The following is a 20,026-nucleotide window of genomic DNA, read 5'->3' as shown; positions in this document are numbered from 1 at the left end:
GTTTCTTATTTAATTGGTTCCACATTGTTTGCTGATTTTTACTTTATTTAAACTTTGTGTCATTTATTTATTTTATTTGACATCAAGGTGTATGCCATGCCTCAAAGCTTTCTTACTCGTTTTGCTAATAAACGTTCTACGTTTCTTATTTATTTGGTTATATGTTATACATGTTTACTTATTTCCAGTTTTGTATACCTATTAAACTTTATGTAAGTTATTTGTTATTTTATATTAGGCATAGCCTGCCCTATAGCATGGTGTATTTGTTTTGTTAATAAAAGTTATTTTGTTTTATAATATATGTTTTATATATAGGCTAAAGTGAGTTTGACGTTGTATTTTGTTGTTGCCTTCAAGCAATTGACGCCTAACTGCCGCTAATTCAAAAGTAAAAGTAAATTGCGCACAGCGCTTTTAAGCTATTTAAAAGCGACGGAAAGTGAGGAAAAGAGGGAAGATTCAAACGAACAATTGCTTTACACCGAATTGCCGCTATTTCAAAGTGAAAGTAAAATGCGCACGCCGCTTTTACAAGCTATTTAAAAGTGAAGGAAAGCAAGGAAAAGAGGGAATGCCCCGCCCCCACGGTGATACCGGTATTACCGGTGTTGTCACACGTTGATTAACGTGGGAAAATATCCTCACCGTCACAACCCTACCGAAGATGCATTGCACACTCTCATCAACACTGTTGGAAGCAGGCATATCAGCAGGAAAACATACAGACTGTTGTGCAAGAGCATCTATCCACAAAGCTGATGATGGAGACAAACCAAAGGAGCACCAAAGGGTTTCACTGGAAGCAAACACATCCACCTCTGACCTGTCAAACCTTTGCCAAATCAGATTCACAGTCTGAGGGTGCAAACTCCATTCTCCATGCCTCAATCTGTCTCGAGAGAAGGTCCGCTACTTGGTTCAACTGACCCACAATGTGCAATGCCCTCAGGTTTGGCTTTCATCTTAGTATCCTCCTGGCTCGTTAGGGCGTCTAGAAACTATGAAGCAAAGCATAAGCCAGAAAAGCACTCTGACCCGAGTAAGACATGGGAGGAAGAAAGCCCAGAATCATGCAAGACTAGGCCTACCGGCATACAGTGCAAGACTAAGTTTTACAGTTGCAAGCATAAAGTGAGTCTGCTGGCAAAAGTAAACCAGTGTGCGTTTACAGACACGTGGGAGGAAGAAAGCCCTTGCAAAAGTAAGTGCCAATTAAGTGCAAGAATACAAATATGTTGTCTGTTTTAATGATCACATGGTAGTCTCAAAGGAAAATGACTTAAGCCAGCAGACTATAATCATCTCCAGGCAATTTATGTGCCACATGATATGATCACCCCTCCAAACTCCACATGCCAGACACCCTTTGCAAACCTATCCTACCTAACACAATAATGAGGTATCTGTTGTGATCATTTTACGGTGACTATTTCTGCCTCTTTAAGTCAATAACTGGGGATGCTTCCACGATAACAGTCGAACAGTAAAATAGCATATGCACATAAATCTGAGACTGCAGTGTGTACGCCAAAAGGGACGGACTCCCTTGCTGTTCCACCATTAAACCAGCCTCACGTGGATTATATTCAATGGTATAACTACTGCAATGAGACCCAACAGTGCATGACACAGACCTACAAAATCTATAGTCAACATTATGCAATTGCACATCCTGAGTGTGAAGTCCAGTAGATGCAAGTGCAGGATTGGCCACAATCAGTTATCCCTTTTCAGCACCAGAAAATACAGACTGTAAATTAAGGGATTCTTTCTGGGAAGGAGGCACTTCCTCTCCCTATGGCTCTTTTCGCCAACAAAGAATGAGTACCTGCCCAATACTGGAACTTACAATGCAAAATCAGTCATGAAGCAACTGATCGTGTGACTTGGATATTTGGTAGCCCAAAGTGACAAATCATGATAGCCAAAAGTGAAAAATAGCAATAGTAAACAGAGGCACATACAAGTTGAAAGAGATTGCATTGTGAGCTTTCAGAGTTCCAGAACTCCCCATGTGTTTGCACCCCTCAGAAAATACACCACACACAGTCTTGGAAGAGCAAGAGACTGACTCTTCATAGCCTTGAGCTCAGCATCAGATTCCCAAAACTATAGCTCATGCAGTGCCTCAAAAATTGCATAAGAATTGGATAGCCAATTGCCCTTCTTTCCTCAAAAAGAAAATGAGCCTCAGTGAAGCACTTTCATTTTTAAATAATATCACAGATAGCAAGGTGACATTGATACAATGTTGAGTTTTCATCCAAACCATCATCTTGGTTGAGGTTGTCATTTCAATATTTCAAAAATGTTGGATCATCATGTGACATATTTCACACAACATCTCTGGTAAAATTTTAAACAATGTTGCTTCTACTTTATTATTTGACAAGTGACATGAACACCAGCATTCTATCACACTTTATATATAGCCCATGCCTTGATCAATTCTTGCAGAGCACCTTCCGTTCTTTCCTTTAGTAGAAGTAATGGCAGATTTACTGCTTTGTAGGGTAATCATTAATTTTCCTCAATCAGTATTAAACGTGATGAATGTAACTGATCTCAATTCAGTTTAGTCTGTACACAATCATAAAAAACTACATCTTGTGTTTTTGAGAAAGTGACAGACAAGACTATTTTGTGATATTTATGTAGATTAAGCCTACATAAGTAGAATCTGCAGCCTATTATTTTATTTATAGACTAATGTTCACATCCCATACTTTTTCCTGTAAATAATGGCCATAATTCAGAGGTGGCTACCTTCATGCAGAGTTCAGAGTTCACATATCCAACACACCTGCCTGAAAGTTTTTAGTGATCATAAAGACCTTCATTAGCTGTTTTAGTTGTGTTTAATTAGGACTGGAGATAAATTTAGCTGAAAAGATTGGACACCTCTGACATTGTGCTTCTATTTACAAACGGTTATTGTAGAAACCGTATTGATATTGAACTGTTAATAGATTTGAGATAAATAGATTAAATTAATATATTTTAAAGATGCTCAAACAAAAGAATGTTTTTTTTGTGTTGAGCAATTTAAAAGTGATTCATATTGTGTTTAACAGATTAACATTCCTGAATGTTACTGTATGTATGACAGCTGAAGTGACTTGCTCTTGGGTGACTTCATGCTATCTTTTTCAGATTTCAGAGAGCCCAAAGGAAAAGAGGCAGCAGTCTGACATAAGCCAGCTTTTTAAAACTTGAATCACTGTATCACTTGTAGTCTGACATCAGACTCCTGAAACAAATTATTTTAAAGTTTGTGGAGCTTTTGTGATTTTGTCGTTTTTCTCTCACTTTTATTTTTAAAGACTGATCTTCTGTATCTTCTTGTCATTGATTATGTTAAACTGTTTAAAAAAATAACAAAATAAAGTGACTTTGAAATGAATGGTCAGGAATTAGTCGATGTTCCATTGTGTAGTTGAAATATTAATGTTGTTTCATCATTAACTTGGCACATAAGATGGCAACATTGTTTTATGTTGAAATTTCAGTATTTCAGTTGTTTTATGTTTGTTTTCAGTGTTTCGACAAAAGTGGTTTAGTATCGACATCACATTATAATATTGATCCAACAATATTACCAATGTTTTTTTTTCACATTTTATTTTAATATCGATTAAACAACCGTGATGTAGAAACAACATCATAGTGGTTTTTTTTTTTTTTTTTTTTTTTTTTTTTAAATGAAAATTCAACATTGCTTCACCATTAACTGAGGGTGAATAAGTGATGTTGAAACAGCTCTTCATAACATTGATTCGATGACATTTTCATAGATTTTTGTTGAAATATCACCATAGTTTCAATATTAATTGTGGGTGCAAAAGTGATGTTGAACCAACATCACATTTTAACATTAATTCAATGCAGTTAGTGTTGACGCATTAACATTCTGCAGGAACAGGTGTTAGTGAGGCCAGCAGGGGGTGCTTGCCCTGTGGTCTGTTTGGGAACACTATACTGTGAAAAAAGCACCACGTTAAACAGAGGTCATGACTCATTGTGGTCACTAAAAATCCCATGGCACTTCTCGTAAAGAGTACAGGTTTTTTCACTGATGTCCTGGCCAAATTCCCTCCACTGGCCCTTGTCAATCATGGCCTCCTAATCATCCCCATCCACTGAAATGGCTCTATCAGTCTCTCTCTCCTCTCCACCTGTAGCTGGTGTGTGGTGAGTTGGCTGGTCTAGCCTCAGGTTTCTATGGAAACCAGAGCTTTTAACGGCCGCTGCAGTGACACAATGATTTTACCAATCAGCGATTGACTCTTTTCATTTAGAATATTGTGCATTGTAGTTTCTCCCATTCATAAGTATAGGAGTGAACTGTCTTTGTATTTCTATAGTCTTTGGATGAAACCAGTGATTCAAAGCAAATAAAGCATGGGCAGATAAAACCCAGAAAAAGAGTGGCACGAGCATGTCCTTTTGAGGCATCAGTGACACTATGTTTCAGCGGGCAGTGTTAGTGCCACCAGCCACAGAATTGACGTGATTCTATACAGGCTTCAGACAATCATCAAACATGGAAGGTGTTCCCGTAGCTTCAGCTACTGATGCCGCACTCATTGACCCTATGAAAGGAAACTTTAAGCCTAGTTCACACTACACGACTTTAAATATCGGCATGTCACTGTGCTGTTCAGACTACATGACACTTCATAAACGGTCCGCAACAGGGGTCACACACTACACGGTCTGACAACAACTCTGTTACACAACAACTCTATCCGGTCCCCAAACCACATTTGGGGAACACACGGGAATGACATGAAACAACACGTCAAACATCAGGAGTTGTTCATTTGAAAATGGATCTCGGGAAGAAATTAGCGCTGCAAGCTGTTTGCGCGATGATCTGTTCTGAAAAATTCTGCTCCATTGATTGTGTCCACACTTTTCTTAAAGCCGTGTTGCTGCTGCTGTTGTTTTCCTCCGGTGACCTCAACCCATGCCTTGCTCTCTGATTGGCTGTAGCTCGTCGTGACACCTGACACCACAGGATGTTGAGTCAGCCGTCAGGTCCAGATATTTAGCATGCTAGATATTTGTTTGGTGTCGGCGAGGCGTCAGCGAGCCTCTTTAATGCGTCGTTCAGTAGTTCACACATAAAGATTGCCGAGCACTGATCACCGAACGCTGATTTGCCCCTGATCACAGCCCGAACTGTCGGCGAGCTCGTTGACTTGCAAATCGGGCTTAAATCAGGGTTAAAATCCTGTAGTGTGAACTTGGCATTAGGCATCCCAGATAAACTTCTGATGATACATTTTCAACTGACATAAAAATCATTACAAGAAATATGAAACTTTGGTAGAATTCATTGATGTGAATCGCTCGCATTGCTCACAAGTGGTGGTAAGAATACCATTTTTACAGTTCCTGCAACATTATAACCACCGGTTGTTTCATTTACTTAGAAAAGCTCTTTAACTGTATGTAGCACAGGGGTGTCCAATCCTGCTCCTAAAGGGTCAATGTTATGCAGAGTTTAGCTCCAACACACTGGCCTGGAAGTTTTAGTGAGTCTGAAGACCTTGACTAGCTGCTTCAGGAGCAGGTTTGGAGAAATGTTGACAGCATATAGAATCTGTGCCAAGTTATACACCTATTTAATGTGTCAGCAGTCAAAATGTGTATTGTTTTGATAGTGGGCTAGATTTTATGAACTTGTTTATTGCTTTATTAAAAAAAGCAATAATTGGTGCTATGCCACTGCTGGCGGATGGGAAATAAATGACAGCTAATAAAAAAATTTTTTTTTTTTGATTACATATGACGGATAATTTAGTTTCTGAATTATTAAGCCCACTTAGTAGAAGGTAATAGAAAAGTTATAGTTGTAATTAAAAAGAAATGTATATGGTTGATCATAATTACCTACAAAAAACAGGAAAATATGCTTAATATATGATTTATGCTCGGCTCCACCTCTCTGTAACATTTAGTTGGTGCCCAGCACATTAATTAATTAGGTGGATGTTAGTTCATAATATATATTTTTGAAAAGTAGCCTATTCTGTCTTACCTGACAGTGACGATTTGACCGGGATCTAAATCAATTCCGTTCATCTGGGCAATGAAAATGGCAGCTACAGCCTCATAGAGGGCTGTTCCGTCCATGTTAATTGTTGCTCCAACAGGCAGCACAAAACGTGTAACTCTCTTGTCAATACCAAGGTTTTCCTCAAGACAACGGAACGTTACGGGCAGAGTGCCAGCACTAGAAGAAGAAAAGGAAAACATATAATTCTTACTCAGATAATAAATGATGCTTGTGGTTATGTTGTAATAATTAGCAGTTTTTGACTTTTTGTTTGTTTTTTGTACATATATTTATTTATAATAGTAATTTATAAACTTTATTTCATAGGTACTGTATATACAGTGGGTATAGAAAAGAATCACCCCCCTTTAAAATAATCACATTTTGTTGCTTTACAGCCTGAAATGAAGATGGACACAGTTTTTGTTTTATCCAGTTGTATTTACTCAGTGTAACTTATAACATCCAAGTGAAAGATAAAACACCAACATGTCAGAAAAACAAAGCAGAATCAGTGAGTTGGAAAAAGGATCACCCCGCAAGGAACAATCAACCGCAAGGAACTGTCAAAAGATCTCTGAGATAAAGTTGTGGACAGGCACAAGTCAGGAGATGGATACAAAAAAATAATTTCAAAGTCTTTATCAATGCCTAGAAGCACAGCGAAGTCTATTATTAAGAAGTGGAAGGTAATTGGTACAATACGGAACCTCCCAGGATCAGGACGTCGCTCCAAACTGATGAAAGAGCCGGAGGAAACTGCTCAGAGAGGCGACTGAGAGACCGACAACAACTCTGAAGCAGCTGCAGGAGTTTATGCCAAAGAGTGGTCATTGTGAGCATGTGACAACAATATCACAAATTCTCCATAAATGTGGCTTGTATACGAGGGTTTCAAGAAAAAAAGATGCTCTTCAAGAAAGGCCACATGCAGTCACAACTGAGCTTTGCAAAAATGCACCTTGAAGTTTCTGAGGCAGATGAGACTAAAATTGAATGATTTGGCCTCAACACCAATTGATATGTCTGGCGGAAATCCAACACAGCTCAGCATCCAAATAACAGCATTCCTCCAGTAAAGCATGGAGGTGGTGATATCATGTTATGGGGGTGTTTCTCTGCAGCAGGGACTGGAGCACTTGTCAGGATAGAAGGAAAAATGGATGCGGCAAAATACCATCAAATCCTTGAGGAAAATCTGCTGCCCTTTGCCAGAAAGCTGTCAATGGGAAGAAGGTTTACCTTCCAACATGACAATGAGCCAAAGCACACAGCAGAACTGACACACAGTGGTTGAAGGAGAAAAAGCTAAATGTCCTTGCATGGCCTCATCAGAGCCTAGACTGCAGTGAAGACTGCAGTCCACAAATGCTCACCATCAAATTTAACTGAACTTGAGCAGTTCTGCAAAGAAGAGTGAGCAAATATTGCAAAGTCTAGATGTGCAAAGTTAGTCGAGAGAGAGACAAATTCCAACAGACTAAAGGCTGCAATTAAAGCAAAAGGTACTTCAACAAAATACTGACACAAGGGGCTGATGCTTTTCCCAACTTAGTGATTCTGTTTTTTTTTTTTCTCTCTGACATGTTGGTGTTATATCTTTCACTTGGATGCCATAAGTTACACTGAGCATATACAGCTGGATAAGACAAAAACTTTGTCCATCTTCATTTCAGGCTGCAAAGCAACAAAATGTGATTATTTTAAAGGGGGGTAAGCAGAGTCTAAATCAAATAGGGTGACAGGTCAATAACACCAAACCAGACTGCTTCGTATGTGTCACGTGACTTAATGTCATGATGACATGACACAAGAACCAATGAGATATGATGTTATTGATGTGTCGCTATATTTGATTGGGGCTGGAGTATGCTACACTCAAAGTGATACATACTATGTGTATAGTGAAAAGCGTTACATAAATAAAAAAATCCATCAGGCCATATAATAACATTAATATTTCAATAATATTTACAAATGTATGGCTAAAAAGAATTAATATATAATTTATGCAAAGGTCATGTAGTGTAATTTCATACCTAGAGGCTGTGCCCAGAGCTGTGATCCAGGCCTGGAAGATACCCATGAAGAACGAGAAGGGGTTTTTCCGTACAATTGCAAAGTAGATGCATGGCAGGAATATGGCACCATGGATGATCAGACCAATAATAACTGTCACCATGTACATCCCCAGCTGCCTGGCCACCACCTCCAGATCTTTGATAGAGATGATCTTTCCACAGATCAAGCAGGCGATGCCAAAGGGAGAGTACCTATAGAGTCAGTCCATAATGTGAGTCCATCGGTATAAAACATATCATTACTGGACTTTGTACTTAGCTAGAGGACATAAAAAGTACAACTGACCACATGATCATGATAACTAGCTTCATCACAATCTCATTGAGTATGCTGAAGAAGTCAATCATGAGCCTAGCTTTCTCTCCCATCTTGCCCATACAAATACCAAAGGCAATGAAGAATCCAAGTAGACCTGGAATGAAAGACAAAGATAATCAATCAATCACTGAAAAGGGAAGGAGTTATTATAAGGAATTATAGATATCTGAGAGTATGGTCGCCCTACCCAGCACATTCATTCCACTCTTGAACTGAAGAGATTTCTTGTCTCTGAAAATAGGGGGTGGTTTGGTGGCATTTGACAGATAGTCAGTGCTGTTGGTGTCATCGAAATCAGGCTGAACTTCTACTTTCTTCACGACGGTCTGGATCTGTGAATTTCAACATCACCTGACTAATTTATTACACCAATTTATTGTTCAACTCCCACTTTATATCAGATGTCTTTAACTGCAATGCACATTATTAAATTAAACATTTAATATATCTATAATTTCATGCATTTACTTTAAATGTAAGTACAACCTTACAATTACTAGGACTGTTGATTGACTGATTAGGAATGATTCATTAATTGCACAGAATTCTGTAATTAATTCCACTATTAATGGTAACCTAACCTAAATTGTATCATAAATATAATTTCACATTGAATCACCAAAAGAATGTGTAAACAACTTATCTAATTTGAGTCATATTTTGAATATTTCATATTTTAAATACATGTAAAGGCATCTTTCTACTATAAGTACTACGATAACAGTGAAATCATGAAATGAGCAATTACATAGACATTCAACAGAACAGTATAATTGTAATCCAGGCCTAAATTAATTGACTGATCAAATCTTTCAATTTAAGTAAATTTGTAATAATATCCACCTAAACCCATTATAATGTCACATTTAGCTGTGTTTTTTATAGTGTGTTTGGTGATGTTTCTGTTTGTCAGTCATTCTCTGCTGATTCAGTAATACTAAATTTCTCCAAATCTGTCCTGATAAAGAAACAAACACATCTACATCTTTAATGGCCTGAGGGTGAGCACATTTTTCAGCATATTCTCATTTTTGGGTGAACTATTCCTTTAATTACCAAACACTGTAATGCTAACCAAAAGATATGTGGACAGAACATTATCACAGCTTCTTGAGGGAAAAAGGATGCTATCTTAATTATTTTTAACATGTTAAACAGCAAAAAATTGTTCATATAAAAAGAACAGAAATTAATATGTGTTTACACAATATGTATACTTTATCAATTTGTAGTTGAAAGCTCCTGATATAAAGTGAGTCTAAAAGTTCCCTATGGAAGCACATACGGGTTTGCACATGCGTCCTGTCTTACCTGCTGGAAGCAAGCCTGAACCAAGTTCTCAGGGAAGAGGTTTCTGATAAGGTCAAAAAAGGCATCGAGACTGGAAACCTCATCATTCTCAGCTCCTTCTCCTAGATTCTCCTTGAGTTTGGGATTTCCGGGGTGGATGAGGAGCACCAGGATGACCCCCAGCACGGCAGCCTGGAAACCTCATCATTCTCAGCTCCTTCTCCTAGATTCTCCTTGAGTTTGGGATTTCCGGGGTGGATGAGGAGCACCAGGATGACCCCCAGCACAGCAGCAATGATAGTAGTGGTCATGTAATAAATCATGGCTCTGGAACCCAGACGACCACTTGACTTTGCATCCAGACCGGAAAGACCTCAGTTAGGGAAAAGTGCCATATTGTTTTACATGATCATTCTGTCATAGTCACAACTCAAATGTTGTTTTTTCAGTGCCATTACGTATTTTGATATACAGTTTTTGCCAATCTAGCTCAGTCAGATTGCTGTGAACACTGAATTGTGTATATATGATATTACTACAGTATATAATCATAATGCATGATTTAAACAGCAAGAATGATAGTATGCCCCTTCCCAACCAAAACCAAAATGAATCTCAAATAGATTCAACACTTTTTTTTTTTTACGTTTTGTGTTAAATTTCAGTGAATTGGCATGAGATACAATTTAAGTTTGCGGTTACTTCTACACAGCAGACATGCTGATACATTCTGTGCTTGCTTGGCAGATGTTTGTGGCTTGATGGGATTAGCAGATCTGACTAGGCTGAGAATATACAGCAATAGAGACAACATGTGATACAATATGTAGTTTTGTACTTTGTTGATGATGATCCAGGTTTTGTACTTTGCTGTCTTGTGCTCATGGCATTGACTTGACAGCACCTCTGACTGCAATACACAGAAGCTGCCGCACACATGATTATATAAGATATCCTGCACTAGCACTGCCAAAGTCAGTATGGAGAAATAAGGTAAACCTCCTCCGGCAACACTTTATAATAAGTATACACTAAAAAAGTACTTACAAACCATTAACAAACTATTAGTTTATAGTTAATTCATAGTTTATAAACTATAGTTAATACATTAATAGACTCTATACAAAACAGTGTGTTCTTCATTCATTATCACTGTAATTAACACAATTATTATTGTTTAATTATCTCAAAGTAAATGAATTGTTAACTAGTAATAAGGAGTGAGTAGTTCTCACTTAGATTAGGTCACAGAAAATGGGAAAATGTCATTAATTAAGTGCTTTAAACCAAACTTTATTGAATATTAATTGCATTCATATTCATTGTCCTTTATAACCCACTGTCCCTTACCTCTTCATAGGTGTAATGGTTTTTATACTGTACAAACTGTATATTCTGTCCCTTAACCCTAACCCTACCATCACAGCAAACTCTCTCTCTTTGTCTCTCCCAGTATAAGGCACAACCAACGGCCTTTCTTGACACAAAACCTAATGACTGAAAAGACCTTTCTCTAAGTATTAGTGTATTAAATTAAATTAAATGAGTGCGCAGAAATTAAATGACAGGTTTTTTTTACAGTTTAGATCTCCAAAATAGACCATTTTAAATACAGTAAAGAACTATAAAGCAGAAACAACAGCAACCATAATCTGTGAGAACATCAAACATTAAAAAGAATGAACACAGTTCTTCTCACATCACTCTACATCAGAAGATTTTTGACTAAATTAAAGGCATAAGCACATTTTGAAAAGGCCTAAGGTTAAAAGATTACGCCTCTTTCTCTCTCACTGTTTTCCACTCCGTTTGTTAGTATAATAACCAGTGTTGGGGAAAGTTACTTTTAAAAGTAATGCATTACAATATTGCGTTACTCCATAAAAATTAACTAATTTCGTTACTTAGTTACTTTTTATGGAAAGTAATGCGTTACGTCTGGACAGGGCTTGCTTGTCATTTGGACAGGGCTTTCTGGTTTGTTTTTAAAATAAAAAAATTATATTTTTGGCAAATATAAAAGCCTTTTCACACCAAAAGTTAAATGAATAAGCCTCAGGCTGAAGGGAAAGTAAATTTAAGTCCGTACAGTAGAATGCAGAAGAAGAAATTTCAACACAAAAAAGACACACAAATGTTTGTCTAGAGTAATTTTTGCTCATTAGTACGGTTGAACTGGATCATCGAAGGTCAGAAGCAAAGACATTGGTTAATAGAATGGGATTAAATACATAAAGGATATTTGTGTTGTTTAACATTTAATTATTGCAGGTTTGCGTCATATTCTGAGTTGCATTATTTGCGTTACTTATTTGAAAAAGTAACTCAGATATTCTCTTGTAAATTAAAAAGTAATGCGTTACTTTACTAGTTACTTGAAAAAAGTAATCTGATTACGTAACTCGCGTTACTTGTAATGAGTTACCCCCAACACTGATAATAACACACCCAAGCATTACTCTCAGCTGAATTAGTTGTTTGTGGTTTCGCCAATGTATTTAACATTTCCAATCATATTGTTGACAGCTTATTAAAATATGAGGTTTGTGTTACCTGTGATTAAGCTGGAGATGATTAAGGGAAGGATGAGCATTTTTATCATCCTCATTAGAATATCTCCAGGGAAGGCAATTACCATGACAATGTTGTCATCGATTGGAGAAGCCACACGCAGCAGCATACCAGAAACAGCTCCCAAAATCACACCTATGAAAGGAAAATATTCCTGAACATACTTTAAATGTATATACAAATATGTGGCCATATGTGATCCCCCCCCCTCCCTCTGGGTCATAGGTAGTGAACATAATTAGGCAGTCTTTAAATTAATGTGGTAAAAATAAAAGTATCAAAAGTTGCAATAATGCAAGACAAGTGCATGAAGTGGAGTTGGCTGAATTAGATGGAAAAAAAAGTGTCTTATTGAGAATGCAGGTCCAGATAGTCATATGTACCATCATGTATGGGATATTTTTCCAGATATTGTGTTGTGGAACCATATCTGTGTCAAGTGAAGGCTCTGGAACAGAGGCATTCCATCCCTGGGCACAGTGCACTCTTCAGCCCTACTATCACAGCGTTTGTCCAAGCCACCACCTACCTAACAGTCTCTAAAGCACTCAAGCACCCCTGCTGAGGCACTTTACTTTCTGAGTTTAGAATCCTAAAAAGAATCTTGTTTTTTATATCCTGAAACACACACATAATCACACATGCATCACACTCGCCCACTCAGGATGTCTTCACAGAGATACTAACTGCTATCCACACCCTCCAAAGACTCCAAAGGAATATATTCACCTATTACTTCAACAATGCAATATAAAGATAACTTCCTCACCATTTATTCATTGGTACAATGAAGAAATATAAAAAATTTACTGTCACCTGCTCTCTACTGAGCCTTTACTGTCCAGATACCAGTTATTCAGCAGTAGCTCTGCTTTGCAGCATCAGACCATGCTATGTATGCTGTGTTCTTTAATCTGTCTACTCTTCCCTTTCCTCACTGTGGATTGCTGAAGAACACTCACCCATCACAGTCAGCGTGAGCAGCAGGTTCTTGTGCATCTTCTGGCATATTGTGCCCCATTTGGAGTTCGGCCTCGCCTCAATGGGTTCCAGGTGGCTTTCATGCATCCTTACCTCCACGTGCTTCGGCATGTTTCCAGAACTGCACAGAGAAACAGACAAAAGAGTAAATAAGCAAATTCATGGCATGAACATGTGATCAGTGTGACAATGTCTCAATGTTGTTTAGCAAGACTCTCAGTGTGTGCTAGCACCAACCAATCATTCGAGGCATCTGCAAGTTCAAAATGCGGATCTGTGCATTTCAGAAAGGTGTGAGAGTCAGTCAGAACAGAAGGATGCAAAACTGATAGGCTTTGCTCCCAAAAGTCAACCTGAGAAATGGCTTGTGCTTCAGCACAATCTAAATATGAAGATCTGCAGCCTTCATATATGTCACACCAAACCAATCCCCCTGATGTATTTGCGACATTATATACTTCTGCATTAGCTTTCTGAAAGGACATTTTATCAATATTTTAAACTCAAATATCTTAGGTCCAGAATAGGACGCATACTGTCATCGTTTTTGGGCACAAGAAAATGTAAAAACTGCACTCTCTCTGATGAGGGAAACCTCTTCTATTGCCCTTTCCAGAAGAGAATGGATTTCATACTGGAAAAGTGGTTTCCTGAACAGACATTACTGTATGAATTACCCCTTCGATTACCACCGGGGTTCACTTGAACAGAATGATGTAACTGTGATTTATAGTTTAAATCACCCAGTCTGACACATTCTCTGACTACTGCCAAACGGACAGACAGAGGAATCAATGCCTACGAGGACATCCACACTGATGAAGGAGCGAACAAGGTCTTTAATCCTCACAAATCATCCCAGATGATAAACCGCATATAAAGAGACTTTCTAAAAGCCATAGATGGCACGCAAAAGGGGATTTATTCCACTTTGTGTCGGAGAAAAACTGTACACTGAAGAAAGAAAAAGCTGAAACAATAGCAACACATGTTCGCTCATAAGGAGACTACGACGTAGCTTCTTATGAGTGTTGATTTTGTGTAATCAGTCAATGCAAAAAAAGCAAACAAGTTTTTTTTATGTTGTTAGTCGTAAAAAAACTTTTTTTTCTCCATAATACACTTATATTATTACTACTGTAGCTAAACACTGTTGCTATAAGGTTTAATGTACTTCAATAGGGTTCTCAAATCCAAAATCAAGCGAGTTTTGTCAGTGGACATGCAGAGTTTTTGTCAGCAGTTTCAAATGAGCTCTACATATCTCTTACAATCCTGTTTAATCCACATATTGAAATCTAAGCAAATACACTTTGAAATGAATGAATAAACAAACAAACAAACTCATAATTGGTCCCAGAAATGGTACAAACATGAAAAAGCATGTAGACCTTGCAAATGCATTAGCACTGCTTCTTCTCACAGACACAAAACTCTGATGTTCATGTTGGCTCATCATGTGTGATCTTACGTAATTACACATTTTTAATTGGATGTGTGTTGAAAGGAACTGGCAGCATGGGCACATGTGTATGTCTTAATGAGACAATGCTGGTTTCCCTACGGGAAGATCTCCTCGTCAGCTTCAAAGAACACAGATGGAGATCATGAAGTTTTGTTATTTTTGAAGTATAAGTGAAAATTTGTCATCCAAATATCAAATTAACAGCACTTTTACTAAGTTCAGCGTGTTGTTAACTGATATATGAATCCTGTTCTGTTTAATGGGTTATTACTGTCATTTCTGTGAGTACAAATTCTTACACAATACAATACAACACAAAGACATTTTAGGGAATTGTGTTTTTTTTCCAACAGCTTGGGAAGGCCCTTTTCTATTCCAGGTACAATACAGATAATGTTTTCTGGTTTGGAATAATTAGACAGACTAAGTCAAGCTAAGAACCCACTGAACCTCATTTAAAAAAATGCATTATGCTGGAAATGCCTGGACTATGGACTATAAAAGAGGATGATTCACAGGGTTTTCACATTAGGAAATAATTGTGTTGATGGCAACAGTCTGAGACAGACAGGTAAATGGATGCCGAAAGGGTTAAGGTTATGTGAAATACAGTAATCTATATTTATCCATTATGATTAACAGTTGTTTGGCTAATTATTAAAAATATATCATCAAAACTGAAATGCTTAACAGAATGTGAATTATTTATTAAAATGTATTACAAATATAATCATTGCAAGGAATGATACTTCAATTACACCTGTGTGGCTTATTTTTTTTAGATTATTTCTACACACAAGCCTCATTCCCACCAGCCTTCTGAGGAGCAACAGGACATGGGACAGAGGACAACTGTCCATTGGGCACACGAGGACCATCCTCACTCTGATGCATTATTTTTCTTTGTGAAGCTGAGGAGAAAGAGCACACAAATTGCTTGAGCATATTGAGCAAACCAAACAGTTACAGATGAACATAAGACAGACTCAATGACGGCAGAGTAGAACTGTTTCAGCAGCTCCTGTGTCAGGTTGAACTTCCTCAGCTGGCGAAGGAAATACAACCTCTGCTGGTCCTTTTTCACAATACAGTCTATGTGAATGTCCTACTTCAGGCCCTGAGAGATGGTGATGCCCAGGATCCTGAATGACTCCACTGCAGCCACAGCGCTGTTTATAATGGTGAGTGGGGGGATTGCAGGGGGGGTTTGGCTGAGAGAAGGTCAGGCATTATGGTATTGAAGGCTGAACAGAAGTCCACAAATAAGATCCTTGCATAATTCCCAAGTCTGTTGAGGTGTTGCAGGATGTAATGCAGTCCCATGTTGACTGCATCATCCACAGACCTGTTTGCTGTGTACGCAAACTGAAGAGGATCCAGCAAGGGTCCATTGATGTCCGTCAGGTAGGCCAGGACCAGTCGCTCAAATGACTTCATGACCACAGACGTGAGAGCGACAGGTCTGTAGTAGTCCAGTGATTTTGTGCTTTTTGGGACCGGAATGATGGTGGAGCGTTTGAAGCATCAGGGAACTTCACACAGCTCCAGTGATCTGTTGAAGGTCTGTGTAAAGATGGGGGCCAGTTGGTCAGCGCAGACTTTTAGACAGGCAGGTGAAACACCATCTGGGCCTGAAACTTTCATATGGCGCTTTTCCACTGCATGGTAAGGCACGGTACACAACTGTTTGGAACGAGCGCACCTTTTTATAACAACCAAAAAGTTTTGTTGTCTGTTGCGGAAGAACAGACGTTCCTCTCGTTGACAGCAGAGGAGCAGATCCAGCGAGAGCTTGATGGGGCAGCGCGGAATGAAAAAGTTTTTTTTAGGAGTCGTGGTAGTAGAGGCGGCGCAACTATAACAACATGTAAATAATCCCGCCCACTCTAAAGCGGTACTGAACTGCAGTGGAAACGCAAACCGTGCCGAGCCAAACCGTGTACCACGCCGTGGAAAAGCGCCATTAGTCTTCTGTTTCCTGAAAACCCAGTTCACATCCTGTACACAGACCTTAAGCACAGGTTGAATGGTGGGGGAGGCAGGGAGGGGAGTTGCAGGAGGGGTAGGTGAGTGTGTGAAGTGCAGATCAGAGCAGGTGTGGGGTGAGAGACTGGGCTTTTCGAATCGGCAGTAAAACACATTCAGATCGTCAGCCAGTTGTTAATTCTCCACAGACTGTGGGGGTGGTGTCTTGTACTTAGTGATGTTCCTCAGACCAGTCCATACTGACGCCGGGTCGTTGGCAGAAATCAGCTTTTCAGAGTAGGTTTTTTTAGCCACTCTGATCTCTTTTGTCAGTCTGTTTCTGGCCTGGTTGTACAAGATTTAATCCCCACTTCTGTAAGCATCCTCTTTGGCATGACTAAGCTGTTTGAGTTTCCCAGTAAACTACAGTTTATCATTATTGAATGATAAGAAATGTCCTGGTGGGGATGCACATATCCTCACAGAAACTAATGTATGAAGGAATGGTGATGATGGTGGAGCGTTTGAAGAAGGAAGGGTCTTCACACAGCTCCAGAAGATCTGTCAAAAGATGGAGGCCAGCTGGTCAGCACAGGTTTTCAGACAGGATGGTGAAACACCGTCTGGGTCTGGTGCTTCTCTTCTGTTTCCTGAAGAGCTGACGCACATCATCTTCACTGACCCAAAGTGCAGGAGGGGGAGAGGGGGGTTGCTGGAGGTGTTAATGTTTGTGGTGGTAATGGTCAGAGTGGGTATGGGGTGTGAGACCGGGAGTTTCAAATCTGCAGTAAAACTCATTCAGGTCTTCAGCAAGTTGTTGATTTGTCTTAGTGCTGGGGGATGGTGTCTTGTAGTTTGTGATGTCTTTCAGTCCTTTCCACAGTGAAGCAGGGTCATTGGCTGAAAACTGGTTGTCCAGCTTTTTAGAGTAGCTCCTCTTAGCCACTCTGGTCTCCTTTGTCAGTGTGTTCCTGGCCTGATTGTACAAGATTCTGTCCCCACTCCTGTAGGCATCCTCTTCGTCCTGACAGTGCTGTCTTGAGTTTTGCTGTGAATCATGGTTTGTCATTGTTGTATGTTAAATAAGTCCTGGTAGGAATGCACATATCCTCACAGAAACTGATGTATGAAGTTACAGTCTCTGTGAGCTCATCCAGATCGGTGGCTGCAGCTTCAGAAACACTCCAGTCAGTGCTTCATTAGTCCATCCCTTTACAGTCCTTAGTAGAGGTTTAGCTGATTTCAGATTCTGCCTGTAGGTCGGTATAAGATGAACTAGGCAGTGATCAGAGAGTCCCAAAGCTGCTCGTGGGACAGAGTGATAAGCATCCTTTATTGTGGTGTAACAGTGATCCAATATATTACTGTCTCTGGTGGGACATGTAACGTGCTGTCTGTATTTTGGCAGTTCACTGGAGAGATTTGCTTGATTAAAATCTCCAAGAATAATTAAAAGAGTCCGGGCACTGTTGCTCCATTTCAGTTATTAGTTCAGCCAGCTGTTCTGCGCTGCGCTCACACACGCGTCCGGAGGAACGTACACATTCACGAGAATGAACGAGGAAAGCTCCCGCGGCGAGTAGAAAGGTTTACAGTTTATGAAGAGCGCCTCTAAATTAGGAGAGCACATCTTCTTCAGAGCTGTTACATCTGAACACCAACCTTCATTTATGTAGAAACATAGTCCACCGCCTTTTGTTTTCCCTGTTAATTCCGCGATGCGATCCGCTCTGAACAGCTGGAAGCCCGGCAGATGAAGCACGTTGTCCAGAATGGCTTCACTCAGCCAGGTTTCAGTGAAGCACAATGCAGCAGAATTTGAAAAGTCATTGTTTGTGCGGGTGAGGAGAAGAAGTTAATCCGTTTTGTTAGGAAGAGATCGGAGATTCACTAGATGGATACTAGGAAGCACTGTTCAGAAGCCGTGCTCATGGAGCTTAACCAACGCACCGGTTCGCTTCCCTCGTTTCCGTCTAAGCACGCGTTTGAACAGGACCGCTGCCCCTCCGAGTAGAACATCCAACAAAGCGTCTGAACTAGTGTTGTCAAAAGACCTGGTATTTCGGTACCAAGTCAGTACTAAAAAAATGAAAACGTTACGGTACCAGGGTTTCTTAAGTACCGGTGGTACCGAGTACCCGGTCAACCCAGTTCTTGATTCGCTATCCGAAAGGTGCGCAGATGTGCTCTCTTCATAAAAGCACTGAGACGGGTTTTGTTGTGAAAACCTGGCAACCTCTTCTTAAAAGCAGTGGAGATCTCAAGAGGAGGAAACGCATCAAACTAACAAAACACCTTAAAGACCGACACCCCGATCAAATGAAAGAGTAAGTTTCAATTAAAATTTTAATATTTAGAGCTTCTGTTATGAATATTTTAATTTGAATGTTGGATTGAAATAAACATCGCCGTTAGCGTAGTTAATCTTTAGCATAAGCGTGGCTAACGCTAATATAATGAGCATTAGAATGAAGTTCCTTTGTTAACTATTTAATGCTCCTATAACTTTTATTATTGTAAAAAGCAGGAGGACATAATGGTATTTACTATTATTACACACCAGAGGCTTTTAAATGAAAGGTGTATCCAAACTATGTGTGTTAGAGAATGTACAAATGTATGGTTAACAGTGTTTATGTCATATCAGTCCGTCAGAAAAACAGATCTCGGCTTTTTTTTTGTTAGTTTGTTGTTATTCTTGGCTGGATAACTCTAGCAGGTTTAAAACATCCTTTAAAATTAACTATGAACACAGTTTGGATTAAATAAAAGTACAGTCAAATTGTATCTCCTGTATAGACTTTACAATGACTTCATGTTATCTAACATGAGTTAGATCTAGTAACATCTTACAGTGAGTGAACAATATATTTTTACAACATTCATTAATGTTTGTGAATGTTATTTAATACAAACACTTGATCATTCATGTTTGTTCATTGTGCATTAAATAATTTTAACAGATTAAACTTGTGATTTATGTATTAGTAAATGTTTAAATTAACCCTAAGAAGAATAATTGCTATATAACTATTATTTATTGTTAGGTCATGTTATCTAACAAATGGAATCTTATTGTAAAGTGTTTTTAATACTACAGTTTCCATCTATTTGATATACACTTAATATATGTAATCTTATCTAAATTTATTATAAAAGCTGAGGTTTGTTACTTATTGAAAAGTTATATTTTAGCTGGTGTCAATGATCTGATGTTGCATTTGTTCATACTCAGTTCATTGCTTTACTTAAGTATATTATATTTTCCTTTTACAGCTGCAGACTGA

General features: G+C 38.8%; 1 protein-coding gene across 2 annotated transcripts in view; it reads right to left on the bottom strand.

Annotated features, from left to right (window-relative positions):
- The window catches only part of LOC107695425 (excitatory amino acid transporter 2-like), a 57,352-nt gene that overhangs the window by 11,589 nt on the left and 25,737 nt on the right, over positions 1 to 20,026 (bottom strand). For both annotated transcript variants that reach the window (XM_016495326.1, XM_016495325.1), the window contains exons 2-9: positions 13,291 to 13,430; positions 12,311 to 12,463; positions 9,958 to 10,130; positions 9,779 to 9,856; positions 8,655 to 8,799; positions 8,435 to 8,561; positions 8,107 to 8,340; positions 6,050 to 6,244 (exon numbers count right to left, since the gene is read on the bottom strand). In XM_016495326.1, the coding sequence (XP_016350812.1) occupies positions 6,050 to 6,244; positions 8,107 to 8,340; positions 8,435 to 8,561; positions 8,655 to 8,799; positions 9,779 to 9,856; positions 9,958 to 10,130; positions 12,311 to 12,463; positions 13,291 to 13,420 (1,235 nt within the window). In that variant the 5' untranslated portion in view covers positions 13,421 to 13,430. The remainder of the gene's footprint in view (positions 1 to 6,049; positions 6,245 to 8,106; positions 8,341 to 8,434; positions 8,562 to 8,654; positions 8,800 to 9,778; positions 9,857 to 9,957; positions 10,131 to 12,310; positions 12,464 to 13,290; positions 13,431 to 20,026) is intronic.

Source organism: Sinocyclocheilus anshuiensis, unplaced genomic scaffold (assembly GCF_001515605.1).
Source record: "Sinocyclocheilus anshuiensis isolate Anshui unplaced genomic scaffold, SAMN03320099.WGS_v1.1 scaffold662, whole genome shotgun sequence".
Lineage (NCBI taxonomy): Eukaryota > Metazoa > Chordata > Actinopteri > Cypriniformes > Cyprinidae > Sinocyclocheilus > Sinocyclocheilus anshuiensis.
Note: the sequence above shows the minus strand (reverse complement) of the source record. Positions and strands in the feature narration are given on the sequence as shown.